We start from the raw sequence: 21,285 nt of genomic DNA on the forward strand, positions 1-21,285 counted from the left end.
GAGCTGAAGTAGAATCTGGGAAAAATTTGAATTCAGAAAGTAGCCCGGTAACCTTGTTCCTGGCCTTAGGAGATGTCTGGATGAGAGATTAGGGGACGACGTGTGAGGAGAGCCATCACAGGGACTATTTCCTCCATTAAGCCTGGAGCGATCTTAACAGGGCTGCCGCCATTTGCAACCTCTCCTAGGAGACTCCGGAAGTCTCCTTCAAGTGCTCTGGGGCCTGCCCAATTGGAGACCCTGTTTTCGGGGTGTTCGCTCAGCGATGAGGAAGAAGCCGGCTACCATCAGAATTCCTCCGACCCCACCTCTCGCGCCGACCTTCTCCCCCAGCTCTCAAGTACCTCGAGACTTAACCTCCCGCCAAAGTGCTTCTCCTCCTGTGATTGGCTGTCCCAGAAACCTTCGGCCAATGGGGATGATGTATCCCGGCAGACTAAACCAGAGAGCTGGGGAGGAGGGAGGACGTCGGCCCCACGACGCATGTGCGCGAGGGCAGCAGCGCGAGGTGCGTGGCGCCAGGCGCGCGTGGCCACAGGTCCTCACAGTCATCACCTCCCAGTGCAAGAGGGTGCCCCGCTGGAAGAGGACGCCAGAGAGATGGAGGCTGCAAACGCCGAGCGGCTATAGCTGGCGGTGAGGGTGAACCCTGAATTCCGGCCTCCGGGATCCCCACACTCTATTCCCAGAAACCTTTGCGTTAAGGAGTCTCTCGTCAAAGGAGTTGGGCCAGGGCGCCTGGGCGCCCAGCTTTGCAGGGCCTTCCCTGAAGCCCTGCTTCTTACGCCAACTCCGATTCCCTTGGTTCCGGACGGGGAGTGGAACCTCAGGCGACTCACCCACCTGTGCTGCTTTCTTGGATAACCATCCCGTTGTGAGGCTGGACACTGGGAGGAAGCAAGCACAGAGAGGACAGCAGGGGCAACGCCTACTGCAGAGCTAGTTCAGGTTGGGTCTGGGGGCAAGGCGGGAGCTGGTGGGTTGGTAAGCTTCCCCAGGGCCTCAGTTTGGGCCCTTGCAACAGGTGCCAACCTCCTCCATCCGCATCTCTGGCTGGACCCGTATTGAACCTACCCTTTCTTAATTTACTTTTTCACTTTTTTCTTTCCTGATAGTTTGATGTTAACTCGTCTGATGATCAGTGCCACCTGACAAAACTGCATGCCAGGAGAGGAACACCAGCTGTGCAGTAAGTGTAAGGGGTTCAGGGCAAAAAGCTGGAAATGTGGTTAGGCTGAAGTCAGAGTTTCCAGTTTGTTTTGGTTGGGGTAGAATGGTTAATTATCCTTGTCCATTGTTAGCCAGGTAATCAACTGGACTGACAAACCTAAAGGCCAGATTCTTTGCCAAATGGAATCAGGCTCGCTTTAATCAAGAACATCTGAGCCATTAAGTAATGTCCTAATTTCTGTGCCGGACCTTCCCACCAACTCCAGCAGCTTTTCTTTACTGTGCACCCTCTGCTGGTTAGTGTGGTAGAGTGAGCTCAGAGAAAAGATGTATACACTTACTAGAGAATTTTATATTCATATTGTTTCTTAAATGTTAAATTGAGGATTATACCCATGTAACTCTGGAGTGTGATGCTCAGGAAGAATATGAGTAGTCAGAACTATAGATACTGTGAATGAGGAAAGTTCAAGGATAATAGCTACCATTTTGGGGGAGATAGTTATTATGTGCCAGGCACTCATAGAACTAAGCAATTTTACCTGCATTGACTCATTTAATCTTTAAAACAACCCTAAGAGGTAACTACTGTTATCAGTTCCATTTCATAGATGAGAAAAGTGAGACTCGAAGTTAGGTTATTTACCTGAGATTCAAATTGAGACTTATCTTGTATCTCCCTCATGAAACAACTATGATAGTCTTTCTTGAAATACCTTGGCACAATTTCTGGGCTTATGGATCCTCAACTTTCAAATTTTCCTGCCATTTCAAAGACAAAAAAAGGTATAAGCATAGTTCTGAAATGTATGTTCTTTTATCCACAGGAATCTGATCTGTGAAAACCTAGATTTATTAATAGATCAACATGTGTTCTCCTGCCAGTCCCAAAATCATATATAGAAATTCTCGGTTCCTCCGGTTGGCTTTTCTGCAGCTGTATCACCAGCAACAGAGTGGGGTATTCTGTGATGTCCTTCTGCAGGCAGAAGGTAAGAGACTGCAGCAGGTCCTCAGATAACATTGTTTTGTTCAATGTTGCTTCATTACAACATTAATAAGGAAAATAAAATTGATTTCCAGCTAGGCCACTGTATGTGTGGATTTTGCACTTTCTCCCCATGCCCGGTTGCTAGTTTCCTTCCACATCCCAAAGATGTGTATGTTGGGTGAATTAGCATGTCTGAGTTGTCCCAGTCTGAGTGGGTATAAGAGTATGTTTGTGAGTGCACCCTATAAGGGAAGGGTGTTTTTCCAGGGTTGATACCTGCCTTGAGCTGCCTTATAGGCTTTGGCCACCTACAACCCTAAAGTAGAATAAGCAGGTTGGAAAATAATTATCTGACTTGCTTTTATTAATCATTAGAGGCCCGGTGCACGAAATTCATGCACGGGCGGCGGGGGGGGGGGGGGGGGGGGGCGGCGTGTTCCCTCAGCCCAGCCTGCAATGACGCAAGCGTTCCGTGCCCAGCCTGGCCAGAGGCCCTCCGCAGCTGGGCACAGAATGCTTGCCTCGTCGCCGGGGCAATGATGCAAGCATCCCCCCCGCCCCCCGCCACTCTGTGCCCGCTGCCCAGAGGCCCTCCGCGGATGGGGTGGAATGCTTGCTGTGGTGACAAAGCAAGCATTCCATCAGGCCGCTCATGATGCCCGCTCTTAGCGGCCGCCCCCTTGGGACTGGAGGACTCCGGCAGGGCTGAGAGGACTGGGTGCTGCCATCTTGTGGCTATGGGCACCGCCATCTTTGGTGGAGTGATGGTCAATTTGTATATTCCCTCTTTATTAGATAGGATTCTTAACTGTACATATACCTCACATTTATTACAATGTTTTAATATTTTAAGTGTTTTGGTTGTTCCTTATTTAATAGCTTGGTGACATTTTTGTGACCAGAAATATGCTGTAGAAACTTAACTCTTGTTTACATAATTAGCCTATGGTAAAATTAATTTCTTTATAGTCATTTTGCTTAAAGTTCCGGTTTCTAAAAACCTATCAATGACATTGAGAACTTACTGTAGTTGGGACTCAATTGAAAACTCACCATAGAATAAGATAAAAAGACTTTAGAACCAGGGAGAGGAGGACAAAACCAGAAAAGAAAAAAAAAAGTGTTCTTGCCTTTGAGCACTGTAAGCTATTTGTTAAAGAGCTGTTCGTTTTCTAGGACAGTTATATTTGTAAGAGTGAAAATGAGACTATGCTCTTTTTCTCTTAAAAAATGAAATTAGCCCTACCCAGTTTGAGTGGATAGAGCATCAGCCTGCAGATCAAAGGGTCCCGGGTTCAATTCTGGTCAAGGGCATATATCTCGGTTGCAGGCTCTTCCCTGGCCCACGTGCAGGAGGCAACCAATCATTGTGTTTCTGTCTTTCCTTCCCTTCCACTCTCTCCGAAAGATCAATGGAAGAATATCCTCAGGTGAGGATTAACCAAAAAATAATAATAATAATTAATTGTAAAGTTTCTTTAAGTATAGAAATTCTATAAAACTTGGATAATATCATAATGGGATGGTTGTGAATATTGAGTTAACATATGCAAAGCACTCATAAAAGTGCTTTTAATAGGTGATACTATTACATAGTTTCCTATTTTCTTGCCAACCTGTTTCTTTTTTTATTCTTGACTTCAAATTTATGGTTTTTATTGTTTGACTTAAAATACAGAGGTGGGCAAAAGTAGGTTTACAGTAGGATTACAGTTGTAGAGAAAAACATATAACACAAGAATCTATATATATAAAAGCCTAAATGACTGTTATGACCAAACGACTGGAACAACCGGTCAACCAGTCACTATGATGTGCACTGATCACCAAGGGGCAATGCAAGAGCTGCCCCCTGGTGGTCAGTGCATTCCCACAGGGGGAGCACCACTCAGCCAGAAGCCAGGCTCACAGCTGGGGAGAGCAGCTGCTGCAGCTGGAGCCTCCCCGACTCCACGGCAGCGCTACTGAGCAGCAAGAAGCAGCGACAGGCACAGCAGGCCGGGATGAGCATGAGTGGTGCGGCGCCCAGCCCTGGCTCGGGCTCCTCCCTGGCCACCAGCCACTTGGCGCACTGCTACATCCCTCAGGGGATGCCCAACTGAGGGTTTAGGCCCGATCCCCACAGGCCAGACTGGTCTGTGGGGATTGGGCCTAAACTGGCAGTCGGACATCCCCCAAGGGGTCCCAGATTGCAAGAGGGAGCAGGCCAGGTTGAGGGTCCCCCTCTCCCCGCCCCTCCCCGTGCCATCCCCTGTGCACAAATCCATGCACCAGGCCTCTAGTAAATAATATAAAACTAAGCTGTGTTTGGCATACTCACAATTGTAAACCAGCTTGTGGTCACCCCTATATATATACTTTATCTCCACCTCTTCCCCTTATATTTGATATGTTAAATCAGCATGAGGTTGAGCCTGGGAAAGGCCCAATACTAGGAGTCAGTTTACATTCTGGCTTTTTTAGTAACTAAGTGACAAATGGGCAAGTAACTTCATTTCTCTGGAGCTCAGTTTCATTTATAAAAAAGGATTTTGACAACCAGTATTGTATAGCACTCTACAGTTTACATAGTATATATTCTACAGTATATGTCTCTTATAACAGCCTTGTGAAATAAATGTTATATATAAGGTAAGTGAACTGAGGCCCAGAGAATTAAGTGACTTGCCTGTTCGTTCTCTTAGTAAGTGCAGAGTTGGGATTCATTCCTTAATTCAGAACAAACAAAAGTATTACCTATTGTATGCTAGTGCACTATACTGGTGTGGGCATACAGTATATATAAAGATAAAAGTCCTTCCTTGAAAGGAAATCACTTAAGGCCGTGATCAGCAAACTGCGGCTCGCGAGCCACATGCGGCTCTTTGGCCCCTTGAGTGTGGCTCTTCCACAAAATACCACAGCCTGGGCGAGTCTAGTTTGAAGAAGTGGTGTTAGAAGAAGTTTCAGTTTAAAAAATTTGGCTCTCGCCCTAACTGGTTTGGCTCAGTGGATAGAGCTTCGGTCTGCAGACTGAAAGGTTCCAGGTTCGATTCCAGTCGAGGGCATATACCTTGGTTGCGGGCACATCCCCAGTAGGAGGTGTGCAGGAGGCAGCTGATCAGTGTTTCTCTCTCATCAATGTTTCTAACTATCCTTCTCCCTTCCTCTCTGTAAAAAAATCAATAAAATATATTTCTTAAAAAAAAAAAAGTTGGCTCTCAAAAGAAATTTCAATCGTCGTACTGTTGATATTTGGCTCTGTTGACTAATGAGTTTGCCGACCAGTGACTTAAGGGAAACACTCAAATAACCAGTGTATTCAGGTAGGAGCGGGAGGGACAGGCATTCCCACGGGAATGAGTGAGGGTAACAGTATAGTATAACATATTGGGGTAACTATTGGCTGATATAGAAGCATCTTTTACAGGCTTGAGGAGTTTGGGGAGTGGGGATTAGGGAGATTTTCTTGGAGGAAGTAACCCCTATAGTGAGGTCTGAAGGGCAAACAGAAGTAGGAGGAACTGAGGAAAGGTTTTCCCCAAGCAAAAAGAACAGAATATACAGAGAATTAGGGATGTGACCAGTGATTTGTGAGTGGCTCCTTATGGCTAGAGTGCAGACTACAGGAAGTGACCAGAAATATTACTAGAGAAATTAGCAGCAGCCATGTGAGGTCTGCAGTGTTATACAAAGGAAGTAGGTCTTGTCCTCAGAACATTGGGAATTATATTTACAGGTTTTAAGGTCATGATCAGATACCTACTTTTAGAAACAGCACTCAAACTGCATAAGAATTATTGGATTACTCACGGGCCCAGATAGGAGGCTGTTTTGTAATCCAGAAGAGAGGGGATAGTGGCCTGAACTAAGATATTGAGTAGAGAAAGAATTTTTAAAACTTCTTGCAGTTAAAGAGTATAGATTCTGGCCCTAACCGGTTTGGCTCAGTGGATAGAGCGTCAGCCTGTGGACTGGAGGGTCCCAGGTTTGATTCCGGTCAAGGGCATGTACCTTGGTTGCGGGCATATCCCCAGTAGGGGGCGTGAAGGAGGCAGCTGATAGATGTTTCTCTCATTGATGTTTCTAACTCTCTATCCCTCTCCCTTCCTCTCTGTAAAAATCAATAAAATATATATATTTTTAAAGAGTATAGATTCTGTAATCAGCCTCACTCCCCAACCCCCAGTACAAATCTTTTTTTTGCTACTTAGTAACCATATAATTGTAGGCACATATTTATGCCAAAATTTACTCATCTATAATAACAAAGCTACTTGCCAAAACCGGTTTGGCTCAGTGGATAGAGCGTTGGCCTGCGGACTGAAGGGTCCCGGGTTCGATTCCGGTCAAGGGCATGTACCTTGGTTGCGGGCACATCCCCAGTAGGGGGTGTGCAAGAGGCAGCTGATTGATATTTCTCTCTCATCGATGTTTCTAGCTCTCTATCCCTCTTCCTTCCTCTCTGTAAAATATCAATAAAATATATTTTAAAAAAAAAATAACAAAGCTACTTCATAGGGGTCTAGTGAAGATTAAATGAATACTGGTAAAACCCTTAGAATAATACTTGGCATATAATGACTCAAAAATGACTTGCTTTTAAAAAATTAATGTTTAGCCCTAATTGGTATGGCTCAGTGGATAGAGCATTGACCTGCAGACTGAAGGGTCCCAGGTTCGATTCCAATCAAGGGCACATGCCCGGGTTGCAGGCTCGATCCCCAGTAAGGGGCATGCAGGAAGCAGCCGATCAATGATTCTCTCTCATCATTGATGTTTCTATCTCTCCCTCTCCCTTGCTTTCTGAAATCAATAAAAATATATTTTTAAAAAATTGTTTAATTAAATGCAGTAGGTAAGGAAGAACGAAGAATCAAAGATAACTTCAAGTGCTCAGGTTTGAACAACTGGGTGAATGTGATACTTTATTTTGAAATAAACAGTTTTGGTGGCGTCACCAGCAAGCCTTTGGTGTTTGAAGCCATTGGAGAGACTGAGATTGCCCAGGAAATGCCCATAAAGTGAGAAGGTGGTTCAGGACAGACCACTGCCTATTAGGCAGTAGATAGAGCTCAGGAGAGAATTGAGCTCTGAGTGTACATATCCAAAGGTCATGCCCTTTCTGTTAGACCACAAGCAGCCTCTATAACTTTTTTACATTCGTGTGAGTCACAAAAATTTATTTAGCAAGTATTTGATCCTACTCTGTCAAGCATTGCAGTAAGACAGTTGGTCCTTACATTTAGTGAAGGCGGACGATACAGATTGCTAAGTGCTATGATAGCTGCAGAATACCTCTCTGTGTTCAGGAGCACCAAACCCAGACATGGGATAGAGTGGGGGAAGGCTTTTTGAAAAAAGTAATGTCCAAACTAGATTTTTAGTTAGCTAGGTAATAGCTCAAGGTTCCAGAAAGCAAAAGGGACATATTTTTCCTTCTACTTGAACTTCCATGGAGGGAAATTGAGAGGAGCAACACATTTCAGTAGTAGTATCTGTGCTTAGCTCATGAACATGCCAGCCTGCATGAGATAACCAAATGTTTGGGTTTCCCTCCAGGTGAGGTAGTCCCAGCCCATTGCTGTATCCTGTCTGCCTGCAGCCCCTTCTTCACAAAGCGCCTGGAGCAGGAGAGGCCAGCTCAGGGTTGTAAGGTGGTGCTGGAGCTGGGGGGCCTGAAGATCACAACACTTAGGAAGCTGGTGGACTTCCTGTATACCTCAGAAATGGAAGTATCTCTGGAAGAAGCCCAAGATGTGCTTTCTGCTGCCCGTCAGCTCCGCATATCTGAGCTAGAATCCCTTCAGTTAGAGGGTGGGAAGTTAGTAAAGGCCCCTCAGGGCCGAAGACTGAACCGGGAGTGCTTACAACCTCCAAGTGCTGCACCAATCTCTGCCAGGGTGGTGGCATCCAGCCACTGCCCTACTCCACTGCCTGTTACCCAGACTCCTTGTCCTCTTGGGGCAGTGAGATTGAAGTTGTCAGGGAAGGACGAGGGGCCCCAGGACAAGAGCAACCGACAGAATGCAGGGAACTTATCTGGCACTCTTCTGCTCAAGAGGAAGGCCAGAGCCTGCCCAGCTCCAGAAGAAGCAAGCTCTTTGCCATCAAGCCACAGTCAGGGATCTAAAGAAAACAAGAGTGACCCTGCCCTTGGTCCTACAGAGCTTTCCCCACCCAGCTTGTACCCCTCTGTGGATAAGCGACTACTGCCCAGAAAGATCAGGCTGAGTCGTTCAAAGCCATCACCTGATGTCTATACATCCAAGCCTTCCAGCATTTTAAGTGGATCCAGTTCAGTGCCAGCAGCTCCTGGCCGGCGTCTTTGGCGACAAAAGAGTATAAATAAAGAAGTGCTAGAGGACAAGCATACACCAGGGAGAGCTAGTCCTCTACAAAGCACCTCAAGCCCATCTGGTCTTGGAAAGATGGGTGGGAGTAAGAAATGGAGCCCTGAAGTCAGGGCACCTAACTTAGACTCTGCAGAAGAGGGGCAGGTTGGGAGAGTGAAGCTTAGGAAGACTGTTAATGGGACCTGCTGGGAGGTGGTACAAGAACCTCCCCTCAAAACCTCTAAAGATAGCCCTCATGTCCCAGAACCTGGAGACTCAGAAGAGCCTCCAGGAATTCAGTCATCCTCAGTTAACCAGCTAGAAATGTCATCAACTAGAATAGACTTGTGTCAGGACTCCCCTGTGTCCTGTAAGCTACAAGACATTCTGCTCTCTGCTAGCCGCTCCCCAGACCACCAAGTGGTGAAGTCCGAGTTTGGATCCAGTCCAGAGCTGGTAGGGAAGAAACCTGGTTTCGATATTGACTGCACAGAGTCATATGCATTTGACACGGCCCTGCTAGAGCAGCCCTGTGAAGCCGAGGAGTACCGAATCACAAGTGTTGCTGCCACCAGTGAGCTGGAGGAGATCCTGGACTTCATGCTATGTGGCTCAGACATTGAGCCTCCTACAGTATCTCTGGAGAGTCCCGAAGCCGAGTGCTGCAGGACCCCTAGTTATCACTTGACAGAAACAGGAAAGAACTGGATGGAAGGGGAAGAATGGTATTTACCAGACATGGAACTCTGGCCCAGAGAGCTAACTGGATTAGAGAAGGAACCTGTAGGTGAGAACAAAGAGACAATTGAACCCTTTAGCCCCCTTGTCATGCCCTCTAAGATTAGTGAAGGGGAGGCGCTTTCTGTAGGACATTCTTGGACTCAAGACCAAGAAATTACCAGTTCCAAGCCACTGGGTGGTCAGAGGGACAAACTTCTCCACATTGACTCCCTTGACCTTCCCCAAAGGTCCTATGGGGACCTCTTACCTCCCTGTTCTAACTGGGTAGAGACAGGGCTGGAACTATCCCTAACTATGGAAGAGGTGTTATACCCTGCCCCAGAACCAGGCAAGGAGGTACTTAGCAACTCTGAGCTGTTAGACTCACCTTCTGCCAGCCCTGAAGAGGAAGAGATTGATGTGGTAGACTGGACATCAGAGGGGAAGCTAGTACCTACCAGTATTCCCTCCGTATGGCCAGACCCTTCCTCAGAGTCAGAAACAGAGGTAGATATACTAACCTAGTGGACAGGGAAGGCAGTTTAGGGGCACTGGGAGGATGGGAAATGTTGGCTAGCAAAAGTGGTATTGGCAGAGAGGCTAACACATGTCTGCCCTCTTAGCACAAGAGGCAGGCATTCCCCTTTCTTTCCTTAGGCCATGCTCTCCCCTCCCCAGGTTTTGGGAACTGGGCAGAAATTTAGTACCATGGGTAGAAAATTATGAACTTGAACCTTCTTCGTTCCTTATAATCTACTTTACAGTGACAAATAAGTAGAATAATAAACTATGAGGTCTCCAACTCTAGTGTTTCATAGGTAATAGCCAAGGCCAGGTCTCCCAGGTTATGAGACACAGCGAATTCAGGAAAAATTAAGTACATCCTCTGCAGTAGTTCTGTCAGAGAAAATGTTCCAAAAGGTGTGAAGCGGTGCTGGAGTGGAACACAAAGTGTATGGGAGTGAGAGGACATTGTCCAGCACCTTATATGTGGGACTTGTTTATGAAACATACAAAGGGGACCAATCCCATAAGGCTGGCTTTTATCCCTTACCATATAATTAAGTTTTACTTTATTAGTCAAGTACTTTATTTCAACTTTTATTAAACCAAATCCAAGAACTTTTCAATGCCTTACTAGAGTGTTGCCTCACAACTGAACCATCAATTCTGCAGGGGAAGAAACTATAGCTTCAGGCACATAACTGAAGTTTGGCCATGTCCCGTCATAAATGCTCCAACATCACCAGAAACAGCTGTGAAAATGAGAGAGAAAAAAATGTCAGTAAAGAGATCTAGGGCCCAGTGGTCAGCAAACTGCGGCTCCTAAGCCGCAGTTTGCGGCCCCGTTGACTAATGAGTTTGCCGACCACTGCCTTAGGGAAAAACACTTCAACATTTTAGTAATGTACTAATGTCTTTAACCTGAAGTCAAAACTTCTGGGTAAGGGTAATGCCTTACGCAGTGGTCAGTGGTCGGCAAACTCATTAGTCAACAGAGCAGCAAACCGCGGCTTATGAGCCGCAGTTTGCCAACCACTGATCTAGGCAATCATATAGCCTGAGGAAGGCGTGTTCCTCCATCCTTGAACCCAAAGACTCAGGAGAGCTCAAGGATTGCATCCTCCTCCCACATCTCAGCATCTCAAAGTTATGAGGCACATACCTATGACATGTGAAAGCACTGTATGAACCACTAGATATAAAAAGGACAAATTTAAGTGACTAAGAGTATAGTAATGAAGTGGTACCATATGGGACTATTAATAGAAAGACCCTACTAGGAACAAATAACATAAGAGGGTTGGGGTAAGTATGCATGAAGTTACACAAAGATTTTGCCAATAAAAGGAGGAATCACAACCCATACAAATAAACACGTGTCAGTGATTTTGTTTAACTCATAAATGAGGGTACTGGTAGGATTTACAATCCACTTCAAAGATTCAAAACACTCACCACCAGGGGTGTATAAAATGAAATATTTTACAAAACCGGCCCATACCCTCAAGACAATACTTAACTGCACCTTCAAAGGACATAAATTGCATTTCTAAAAATCATTTACATTTGTCTTTGAGCCAAGTCTTAGAACTTAGCTTATGAAATAAAACCTGGAATTAATAAAGGGCACACTAGATAGAACACAGTAAAAACAAAACAAAAATGCTGATTTCAGTTTTTCCTACCAATATAAAGGTAAACAGGTATTCCCAATAGAGTAAATACTGAGAACAGTTAAAGAGTTAGGGAAAAAATGTAGCTCCTCTGTGAAATGCGGGGTAAAAGAGTTGCTTCGAAAATAATCCACACCAAGATCAACCCATCCCTCCCTAGACCGTCGCCCCATTTCAAACCTCAGCATGAGGATTTCAGCCCAAGCCTCCCTACGCAAGGTACTTCTTCAGCTTCTCTACGACTTCTTGCGGCTCAGGGAATTTGAGTTTGCGTGGGGGCCCCTTCTTAATCCCAGTCCAGAGCTCCATACCTGGGGAAGGACCGGATGAAGCGACGTTACTATCTCCCCCGCTGTGAGACCAGCCCTTCCTCTCCTCCGAACCATGCCCTCTCCTCCCAGCCCCGGGTCCCCACTCACTGCTGCCGTCCGGGCGCAGCAGCGTCACCTCGAAGCTGCCCCTCCGGGGCTTGGCAGGGTTCACCTTCACTGGGAGCTCCGAGGCCTCTAGGCGCAGCGCCTGGCTCAGGGCCGCGGCGTTGCGCCCGTACACGCGTCAACTCGTGCTAGGAGACGAGGAGGGTCAGAGATCAGGGCCCGGGTGTGCGACGCCCTTACCCCCCTTCTCCGTGACTCTCCGGGCCCCTCACCAATGCTCGATAACGACCGTCGCCTCCTCCACTTCCTTCTGGCCGCCAGGCAGCTTCTCCTGCTTCTCAGCCGCCGAGACCACCGCCGCCTCGGCCTTCCGCTTCCTCCCGCGGGAAGCCATGGAACCTGGCCCGGGAACAGGGCGGAGACGCGGCCACGGAGCAGTGAACAGCCCCTCTGCCAGCTCCAAACCGCAGGCCCAAAACTCGGCTCCCAGAACAAAACGTCTCCCAAGCAGCGGAAAGCGTGGCACACGTGGTCTGGGGCGGGACCTCCGGGCACAGCCACTCTGCACGCTGGGTAGGGGGAGCACCAGACCTAACCACCTGCGCCTGATAAAATTTGCTTAGTGAATTCATGAGGCACAGCAGGGGCAGGGACAAGGACAGGGACTAGGTAGCTCTAAAATCAATCCTGGTTTCAGGTTTTTCTTTAACCGCAAACGCACGAGCGGCTAGTCATAATGACCTCGGACCCCACCCCCCACCCCCGCAATTAAAACTTCCCTGGGACCTAACCGAGCCAAGTCTACAATCTAACGGGGTGCGACCCAAACTCCGGATTTAAAGGAACTGTTCGTCCCCAACTCTCCCCAATCCTGGGTACCAATGACTAGCATTTGGTGAAACTAATGAGAATGGCCTTTGAAGTTACGAAGAAATTAAGCAATTCCTTTGCAGTTGCCTGGCTTTTTAATACACAGAGGCGCAAACAAAAGGAAATCCCAGTGTCTTTATTATGGAAACCATCAACTGGGTGTGGGAGAGTAGGTAGGAAGGTAAGTGAAACCCCAATCCTGCCCTAGGGCTCTCTTCCAGGCCCCACCCCACAAAGGAAGGTCTCAAACTTCTATTCCCCTTCCTCCCAACCTCCATATTGTGGTTAAAGGTTTGTCCTTGGGACGAGTAACAAAATTAGGTTTATTTTTAATGAAAGCCAAAGACCAAGCCAGAGGGCTTAAAGAAGTAAGGGTCCTTGAGGGAAAATTTTTAGTGCAGACTCTGTACCCCAGCATCTTATGTTAGAGTTCAACCTACTGTAAAAGTAACTCCAGTAAGGAATACTGAAAAACAACATGGTGGAGATGTGTGAGTGGAGGGCAGCACTCCAAGCTTGGAAAGCATTTCCTCTTCCATTATGTGAGATCTCTCCCTTCCTCCAGTGAAATAGCTGGCCACAGGCGTGTGCCTGTCAATTCCCTGGATGCCTCTTTAAAATCAGAAGCAGCACCCTGCACCATCCAGGCATAGCCAAACAGGGAAACCATAAATAAAAGGCGAAGCCTCACTCAGGCAAGGCTGTGGTTACAGAAGGGGCAGGGCTTCAAAGGTGCCTAGGATTGACCAGAAGGAAGCACTAACAAGGCAGGAAACCTATTTGTCCTTCTTGCTTTCCCCATTTGGCACTGCTGTGGAAGTTGGGGCCACAGACTGCTCCTCGGGAATATTATCTCCAGTCTTCCATTGCTTCTTGGCCCGCTGATACAGTTCATTCAAGCTGAATTCTCGGATGACATTCTCCTGCACAAAAGAGATACAGAGGTCAGGGTTGGGAGGCGGGAGTTCAGAGTCTGGGAAATAAGAAGTATTTAGGCACAGTTTAGGAAAAGAGGAAGCAAAGCACAGAAATCTACTCTAACCTAAATCTCTTTTATGGGTACCTACAAGTCAACTAATACTTAAGCACCTACTATGTGCTATACCAAGAATTATCCTATCTAATAAAGAGGGAATATGCTAACTGACCATCACTCCATCACAAAGATGGCTGCACCCACAGATGAGGCCAAGTTCCCTTAAGGAGCCTTAACAAGCAATCAGGGACCTGAGGCTATACCCTCCCCCGCCCCCGTGGGGCTTGACAGGGGACCTCAGGCCGGCCCCCCGCCCCAGTGCCAGGCCAGGGGACCTGAGGCCACACCCCCCACCAGGTGGGGCTTGACAGGGGACTTCAGGCCATGCCCCCCACCCCAGCACCGGGCCAGGGGACCTGAGGCTACACCCCCCCTGCCTGGCTGGGCTTGACAGGGGACCTCAGGCCGTGCCCCCCACCAAGTGGGGCTTGATGGGGACCTCAAGGTGCACCCCCAGTGCTGGGTCGGGGGAACTCAGGCCGCACCCCCGCCTAGCGGGGCTTGACGGGGGACATGAGGTTGTGCCCCCTCTGCCTGATGGGGCTTGACAGGGGACCTCAGGCCATGCCCCCCACCCAGTGGGGCTTGACAGGGGATCTCAGGCCATGTCCCCCAACCTGGTGGGGCTTGACGGAGGACCTCAAGGCACGCCCCCCCGTCCTGGAACCGGGCCAGGGGACCTGAGGCTATGCCCCCTGCCTGGCAGGGCTTGACAAGGGTGGGACTGGCTGGGTCTGGATCTAGCCCAATGGGGGTGGGCCAGCTGGGTCTGGGTCTCACGTGATTTTGAGGTGCATGTGGGTGGGTGGGGACTTGACTCTGGGTCCCATGGTGAGCGCCAGACTCTGACAGGAGGAAGGTTTTCATATACATTTTACTAATTTTCTTTCATCTCTGACACTTCTATTATAGAGAAAAGGGCAAATAGCAATATTAAATTATTTCCTCTAATTAATCCCCTTTTAATGTGCATGAATTTCGTGCACCGGTCACTAGTAGCTACATAATAATGTAATCTGCAAAACCACCCTATGAGCTAGGTATTACTGTCTCCAATTTACTGCTAAGGAACCTAGGGGCTACAGGCTATAGATACAGGTCCTTTAAGACTGAATCTTAACTAATAATTCCCCAGTACTAGCAGGAGAAGCATAATATAAATTTGCTGAGTGAACTCATGAATGAGGTCTAATAACTAGTCTACATTGTGGGTAAGTGGTAGAGCCAGGAATCAAACCCAGGTTGGGCTTCAAAGACCACCTACTGTCCCATATGCTTCTCCAAACCACTTGCCCACTCTTTCCTGTACCTCAGAGAAAGTCCAAGAGACAGCTCGTCCTTTCTTATCAATCTGTGGCCGCCGCATGACTTCCTTGCCACCTTGGAACAGGATCAGGGTAGGAAGCTGCTTGGTGAGGGGGGATGTGCTCACTTTGTACCTACAGGACCCAGAAAGTACTCTGTAAACGCATCTGTATACATCACTCAAAGTGATTCCCTGTTTACACCCTCTACTCAGGCCCTTACATACCGTTTACTAACATCAGTGTAGCGTCCAACATCCACCTTCCCAAAATTGAGCCCTGTACAGTTGTACCTGAGAATATATTATTTAACATAGTGTGAGAAGAAAGAATGGATCAAGGGAAGTGGAAATACAGCTATTGGAGGAGATGCCTTTGGTTGCAATGTACAAAAATCAAGGCCAAAAATCAATGAGAGGGAAGGTACAGCCTCTCAATTCCCATCATCCCTCCCTTTGCACCACTCACTTGAGGGAGAGGTCAGCGTAGATTGGAGCAAATGATTGGCAGTCATTAGACCAATTGGCAAAGAACTCCACAATCCAAGTGACCCTCTTGTCCCGCTCCAGCTCTTCCTGCCACACACAGGGAAGAAACAGTGAGCTGGATCACACGGGCTCCTGGAAAGGTTCAGACCTTAGCATCTTAATTCCTCATCAGGGCTTCCCCTCTCTGCCTCCCTTAGCTCCCATGATGAACCAAGTATCCTTGACTTCCATTCCACAGTTGCTCCTCCTAGTGAGTAGGGTGCACAACTACAAAATTACCCACAATAGACCCAAGAAATGGGAAGGAGGATGATCACTCACATCAATGGTTTTATCATTGAAGTACTTGATGTACTCAGGGCCCATGTATAGGGGAGGCTTGCATGTCATCAGGAACACTAAACACACACAAAAAAAAATATGTTGAAGGAAACAGATAAGGCCTTGGGCAAGGATTTACTTTCAAACCAAATCAAAGACTTCAAGCACCGAAGAACACACTTTGTGGGCATATATAGACCACTGACATCCCCTTCCTCTTAAAGTCTCTGTAGATTCATACCGTCTGAGCTACACACGTAATTAGGAACAGATATGGAAGAAGACTATGGAGAAACTGGTTTGAATTTGGTTCCAACCAAGTCTTGTAGTCTCCTTACCTATGCAGAGTGTGATGTAAAGCAGGCCCATGCGAATATCCAGGCGGAAGAAAAGAATTGCATTGGCCACTTTACTGAACATGAAGATGTTGCCTATATGTTGCTCCACAGTGACTGAAACACAGAGATGTCATAGGTCAGGCTAGGTGGCAAGGTCCTATATCCCATTCTTTGTCCCTCTTCCTGGAATACTTTGAAATGGGAGAGGGGGAAAGGGATAAAAGTCTAAGATCAAATTCAGCGTTGGCATTGAACGAGGGACTGGTACAGTAAATAATGCCCTCTCATAACATGAATGAAAACAACTCCGAAGGGCTTTAGGCCTACCCTTGGGAGACAGAGAAACAGGCTAAACTTACTGGACCTGCGGTTCTTCATCATCACGATGGCACTGAGAAACATCAGGATCTCTATTTCTCTCTGCAACAGAATCAAAGTGGCAGAAATGCCATCAGCAGAGATAATTTGGGTGGGTAAAGGAGCCAATATGGAACAAAACCCAACAGAGATCCAAAGAGGGAATGATAACAATAAATAACTACGCTGAGGCGTAGTGGGAAAAACACCAGTCAGAAGATCTAGATTCAAGTTCTAACCCTGCCACAACCTGACTGGTGCCTTTCAGCGAATCAACTGCTGAGCTTTGGTTTCCTCCGCTGAACATCATCTACCTCAAAATGCTATTGTAAAGATTAAATGGTAATGGATATAAAACAGTTGTATAAAGTATAACATGGAATAAAACTGTGAGAAATTACAACCAATTCTGTGACCCTGGGAAAATGAAACTTTTCCAGGGAGACTTTCTTGTAATATTGCATTCATACAATATATGGTTATTTACTTTATTTGGTTTTGCTTAAGTTAAATTACTCCTCTTCATCTAATATTCACAGTAATAATCATGCACCTTTAATATAATCTGAAACCTGAAGGAGGCATTTCAGAGCTCCCAAAGGTCCTTTTCAGTATCTTTGGCTTATAGTTCTTTCTCACATTCCAGAATGTAAGCTCCACGTGAGCAAAGTGGGAAAGACAATAAACATGACAAAGAAACAAGTAATTTGAAAGAGTAATAACTGCAATGAAGAATAACAATGACCATATGAAAGAAAGCATGGGAGGAGGGCAACTATAAATTGGATGGTCTGAGGCCTTTCATACCTTTCTGTTTATAATTATAACACAAGGGGCAAATCAATGTCAGACAGAACCAATCAACTATGATTTACAGCTGGGAGACAGAAACTTAGGTTTTTAGCCTCAATTTCCAACAAAAAGTAACTTACTGGATTTAGAAATGGCTATGCAAAGTGGGAGTTAGGGAAGATGACAGACCTTACTACATATACCTGAGCAGAAATGAGGAAGAGTTTTCCCGAATGAAATTGGGTTAGCCCAACCAGTGTGGCTCATTGGTTGAGCATCAACCTATGAACCAGGAGGTCACAGTTCGATTCCCAGTTAGGGCACATGCCTGGGATGCGGGCTCCACCCCAGTGTGAGGGATGCAGGAGGCCAATCAATGATTCTCTCTTATCAATAATGTTTCTATCTCTCTCTTTCTCTCCCTCCCTGAAATCAATTAAAAAAAAAAAAAAAAAAAAAAAAAGAGCCCTAGCTGGTTTGGCTCAGTGGATAGAGTTTTGGCCTGCAGACCAAAGGGTCCCAGGTTTGATTCTGGTCAAGGGCATGCACTAATACCTGGGTTGCATGCTCCTCCCTGGCCTGGCCCTGGTTAGAGCTCGTGCAGGAGGCAACCAATTATGTGTTTCTCTCACATCGATATTTCTGTCTTTCCCTCTCTCTTCCACTCTTCCTGGAAATCAATGGAAAAATATCCTTGGGTGAGGATTAAAAATAAAGAAATTGGTTAGAATTGAGACTTAAAATTGTGGAAAGATGGATTTAAAAAGGGAACTTTGGTCAATCAGGAGATCAACGATAGGACTAACTGAAATATTCTGGCTCTATAGCAAAGACTAGCTATGTATACTCTGAATCTTATTTCATTTTCTTCCTGGGCAAACTGCAGCTAGACTCTCTGTCTCCTTACATCTAGGTAGAACTGTGTGACTAGCACTCCTGAATGGAATGTGAATGGAAGTGATGTGTCACTGTTGCACACAGGCAGTAAGAAAGGGTGTGTCCTTGCACTCCAGGTCTCTTTCTTCATCTGCTGTCTTGGATGATGCTGGGATGACCTTAAGTCCATAAATTGAAGACAGTGTGAGACTGGATTCCAGACTAACTATATGAAGCAGAGCCCTTTTTTCTTTTTAATTGATTTTTTTACAGAGAGGAAGGGAGAGGGATAGAGAGTTAGAAACATCAATGAGAGAGAAACATCGATCAGCTACCTCCTGCACACTCCCTACTGGGGATATGCTCGCAACCAAGGTACATGCCCTTGACCGGAATCGAACCTGGGACCCTTCAGTCTGCAGGCCAACGCTATATCCACTGAGCCCAACCGATTAGGGCAGCAGAGCCCTTTTGATTGTTCTGCTTGTTTGCTCATTGTTTTTAAACTTTTTTTATTATGGACATTTTCAAACATACACATAAGTTGAGAGGATACTGAATGGTAGCAGAATATGACACCCCAAAATATGCCACTTTGGCTGAAGGATTTTTTTGAGCCTGAAGGCAATTGAGAACTAAATACCAAAAAAGCCCCAACCCATCTGTCTAAAAACAAGACATAAAGTTTCAAAGGTGTTCCTCTAACCCAGTGGTCGACAAACTCATTAGTCAACAGAGCCAAATATCAACGATTGAAATTTCTTTTGAGAGCCAAATTTTTTAAACTTAAACTTCTTCTAACGCCACTTCTTCAAAATAGACTCCCCCAGGCCATGGTATTTTGTGGAAGAGCCACACTCAAGGGGCCAAAGAGCCGCATATGGCTTGCGAGCCGCAGTTTGCCGACCAGGGCTCTAACCCACTCTACCAGGAAGGGCAACAGTTAATCAAGGGAGATAACCTTAATCCCTATCAACCTGAAGACAGCACCAGAAGAGTCTATATAATACTAGAGGCCTGGTGCACAAAATTCGTGCACGGGGGTGGGGTGTCCCTCAGCCCAGCGTGCACCCTCTCCAATCTGGGACCCCTCGAGGGATGTCCAACTGCCTGTTTAGGCCCGATCTCACAATCCAGGACTGCTGGCTCCCAACCGCTCACCTGCCTACCTGCCTGATTGCCCCTACCCGCTTCTACATGCCAGCCTAATCACCCCCTAACCACTCCCCTGCCAGCCTGATTGACACCAAACTGCTCCCCTGCTGGCCCGATTGCCCCTAACTGCCCTCCCCTGCCGGCCTGGTCACCCCTAACTGTCCTTCCCTGCAGGCCTGGTCACCCCCAACTGTCCTCCCCTGCAGGCCTGGTCACCCCCAACTGTCCTCCCCTGCAGGCCTGGTCCCCCCACAACTGCCCTCCCCTGCCAGCCCAGTCACCCCCAACTGCCCTCCCCTGCAGGCTTGATCGCCCCCAACTGCCCTTCCTTGCAGGCCTGGTCCCCCCAACTGCCCTCCCCTGCAGGTCTGGGTCCCTTGCAACTCCCCTCCCCTGCTGGTCTGATCGCCCACAACTGCCCTCCCCTGCCGGCCATCTTGTGGCAGGCATCTTGTGTCCACATGGGGGCGGCCATCTTTATGTGTTGGAGTGATGGTCAATTTGCATATTACACATTTATTAGATAGGATACTAGCCTTTATATACCATTAGTTTATCTTCATAGTCGCCTTTGGAAGCCTAAAACTTCTATGTCTAGTCATTTCTCCATAATTTTACTGTTCTTTGTTTAAGACACTATAAGCCAGAGTTTTAAGCCACCTCTTTGGTAAAATCTTAACTAACATAGTTATATTTTTTAGTCCCATTTTGGTGAAAGTGGTATGGAATATCAGATAAAAATAGGATCTTTTGGAGTAACATGGCTAAACTTAAGCTAATTAATAGTATGATCTGGGAAAGGACAGAGGAAATATTAAAGAGTAAACAAGGGATGGAGGATAAAAGTAAGGGAGTGGGCTCTGGTAAAGGTCAAGACTCATTTTTGGAAAAAAGATCAAAACTCAGGATGACCCTTCTTCCTCAGAAACAGATGCTGCTATACAGCAGAGGGCACAGAGCTTCTTCAACTGATTTGTCTGGGTGATCCCTGCACCCCTACTCAGGAAGTATACAGCAAAAGGCTTGGGATAATTTATGATGTATTTTTTACAATTTCCTTTCAATTGGTGTAACAATTTTATTCATTTTTGCATCCTCCGAATGCAGCATAGTTCCTAGCATACAGTGTGTATTAAGAAGTGGATGGTGAGTATGTAGGTAATATGGCCAGGAGCATGGTTTCAAGTCCTAATTGTGTGACCTTGGACAAGCCTCCTAATCACGCCGAGATCAACTTTTCCACCAAGAAAACGGGAACACTACTACTGGTTTATCTCAAAGGCTCTTTGAGAGGCTTTACATATGAGCAGCACTGTTAATGACTGTGCAGACATACGCAGAGTTTGGGTATGGCTGTTGTGCAGGCTAACCCTTTTTACCATCTTAATTAAACACAAAGAGGTTTAGACTTGATTACGGTCCAGGCTCTATACTTTAATGGTAAGTCCGCTACAGGCTCGGAATTTCGGGTCCCCAGGATGCAACCACAGAGAAAGGGACCGTCAAGGTCGCGGGGTCCTAACTAAGGCGGGGGTCGCTCACCCAGTCAAAGTCACACGGGTTGCCGTCTTCGCGTTGCGTGGGGAGAGTGTGACAGAGCGGGGGCAGCTTCCTCACGAGTAGGAAGGCAGCAGAGAGCAGGGCTGAAAAAAGGTAGTAAGGTCGGGCCAGCCATCGTGAAAGGCGCGGCACTGAATACACCAATGCAATCAAAGGTGCCAGGACCGCCATCTTCTTGGCCGGCGGCACTGGCCACTCTCGGGCGTCGGTAGGCCTGGCCCCGCCTCTTCCACCATTGAGACTTCCAGTGGGCCAAGACTTGGATGCACCGCCTCTAGAGCCAAAACTAGATTTCTGATTGGACGCTACGGTAGGGACGCACTAAAAAAGGCATATGATACTTTATTGGTCAATCTAGCTGTCGCTTTTCCAGTTAAGTCATTTTATTGGATATGCGACTATGCCAGGGGAATAAGGTTAGATAGTACTTCCTGTACGT

General features: G+C 46.9%; 3 protein-coding genes across 4 annotated transcripts; 1 reads left to right on the top strand and 2 right to left on the bottom strand.

The window, feature by feature from the left end:
• Positions 1 to 1,113: 1,113 nt before the first annotated feature.
• On the top strand, positions 1,114 to 10,101 carry BTBD18 (BTB domain containing 18). The gene is made up of 2 exons (XM_080688370.1): positions 1,114 to 2,162; positions 7,703 to 10,101. Exons 1-2 carry the CDS (start codon positions 2,039 to 2,041, stop codon positions 9,718 to 9,720), a joined length of 2,142 nt encoding a protein of 713 aa, XP_080544496.1. The 5' UTR covers positions 1,114 to 2,038; the 3' UTR covers positions 9,721 to 10,101.
• A 135-nt stretch (positions 10,102 to 10,236) lies between these two features.
• SELENOH (selenoprotein H) lies at positions 10,237 to 12,279 on the bottom strand. The gene is made up of 4 exons (XM_080688355.1): positions 12,022 to 12,279; positions 11,792 to 11,937; positions 11,553 to 11,683; positions 10,237 to 10,451 (listed from the first exon to the last, which is right to left on the bottom strand). The coding sequence occupies exons 1-3, from the start codon at positions 12,141 to 12,143 to the stop codon at positions 11,583 to 11,585; spliced, it is 369 nt and encodes a 122-aa protein (XP_080544481.1). The 5' UTR covers positions 12,144 to 12,279; the 3' UTR covers positions 10,237 to 10,451; positions 11,553 to 11,582.
• A 455-nt stretch (positions 12,280 to 12,734) lies between these two features.
• On the bottom strand, positions 12,735 to 21,098 carry TMX2 (thioredoxin related transmembrane protein 2; the record flags this gene model as incomplete). Of its 2 annotated transcripts, XM_080688349.1 has the most annotated exons (8): positions 20,829 to 21,098; positions 16,466 to 16,526; positions 16,107 to 16,220; positions 15,769 to 15,845; positions 15,428 to 15,534; positions 15,187 to 15,252; positions 14,965 to 15,094; positions 12,735 to 13,542 (listed from the first exon to the last, which is right to left on the bottom strand). In XM_080688349.1, exons 1-8 carry the CDS (start codon positions 21,015 to 21,017, stop codon positions 13,396 to 13,398), a joined length of 891 nt encoding a protein of 296 aa, XP_080544475.1. In that variant the 5' UTR covers positions 21,018 to 21,098. The 2 variants fall into 2 exon arrangements, with proteins under 2 accessions (XP_080544475.1, XP_080544476.1); XM_080688350.1 differs by lacking the exon at positions 12,735 to 13,542 and having other exon boundaries at positions 15,002 to 15,094; positions 15,198 to 15,252; positions 20,829 to 21,089.
• Positions 21,099 to 21,285: the final 187 nt, after the last annotated feature.

This window comes from Plecotus auritus, assembly GCF_963455305.1.
Source record: "Plecotus auritus genome assembly, chromosome: 9".
Classification (NCBI taxonomy): Eukaryota; Metazoa; Chordata; class Mammalia; order Chiroptera; family Vespertilionidae; genus Plecotus; species Plecotus auritus.

What these genes read in the sequence shown, in the direction of transcription:
- BTBD18 (XM_080688370.1), top strand. Translation starts at nt 2,039, where the DNA reads ATGTGTTCTCCTGCCAGTCCCAAAATCATATATAGAAATTCTCGGTTC. An exon ending in TGTCCTTCTGCAGGCAGAAG is followed by an intron (nt 2,163 to 7,702) that starts GTAAGAGACTGC and finishes GTTTCCCTCCAG; the next exon opens with GTGAGGTAGTCCCAGCCCAT.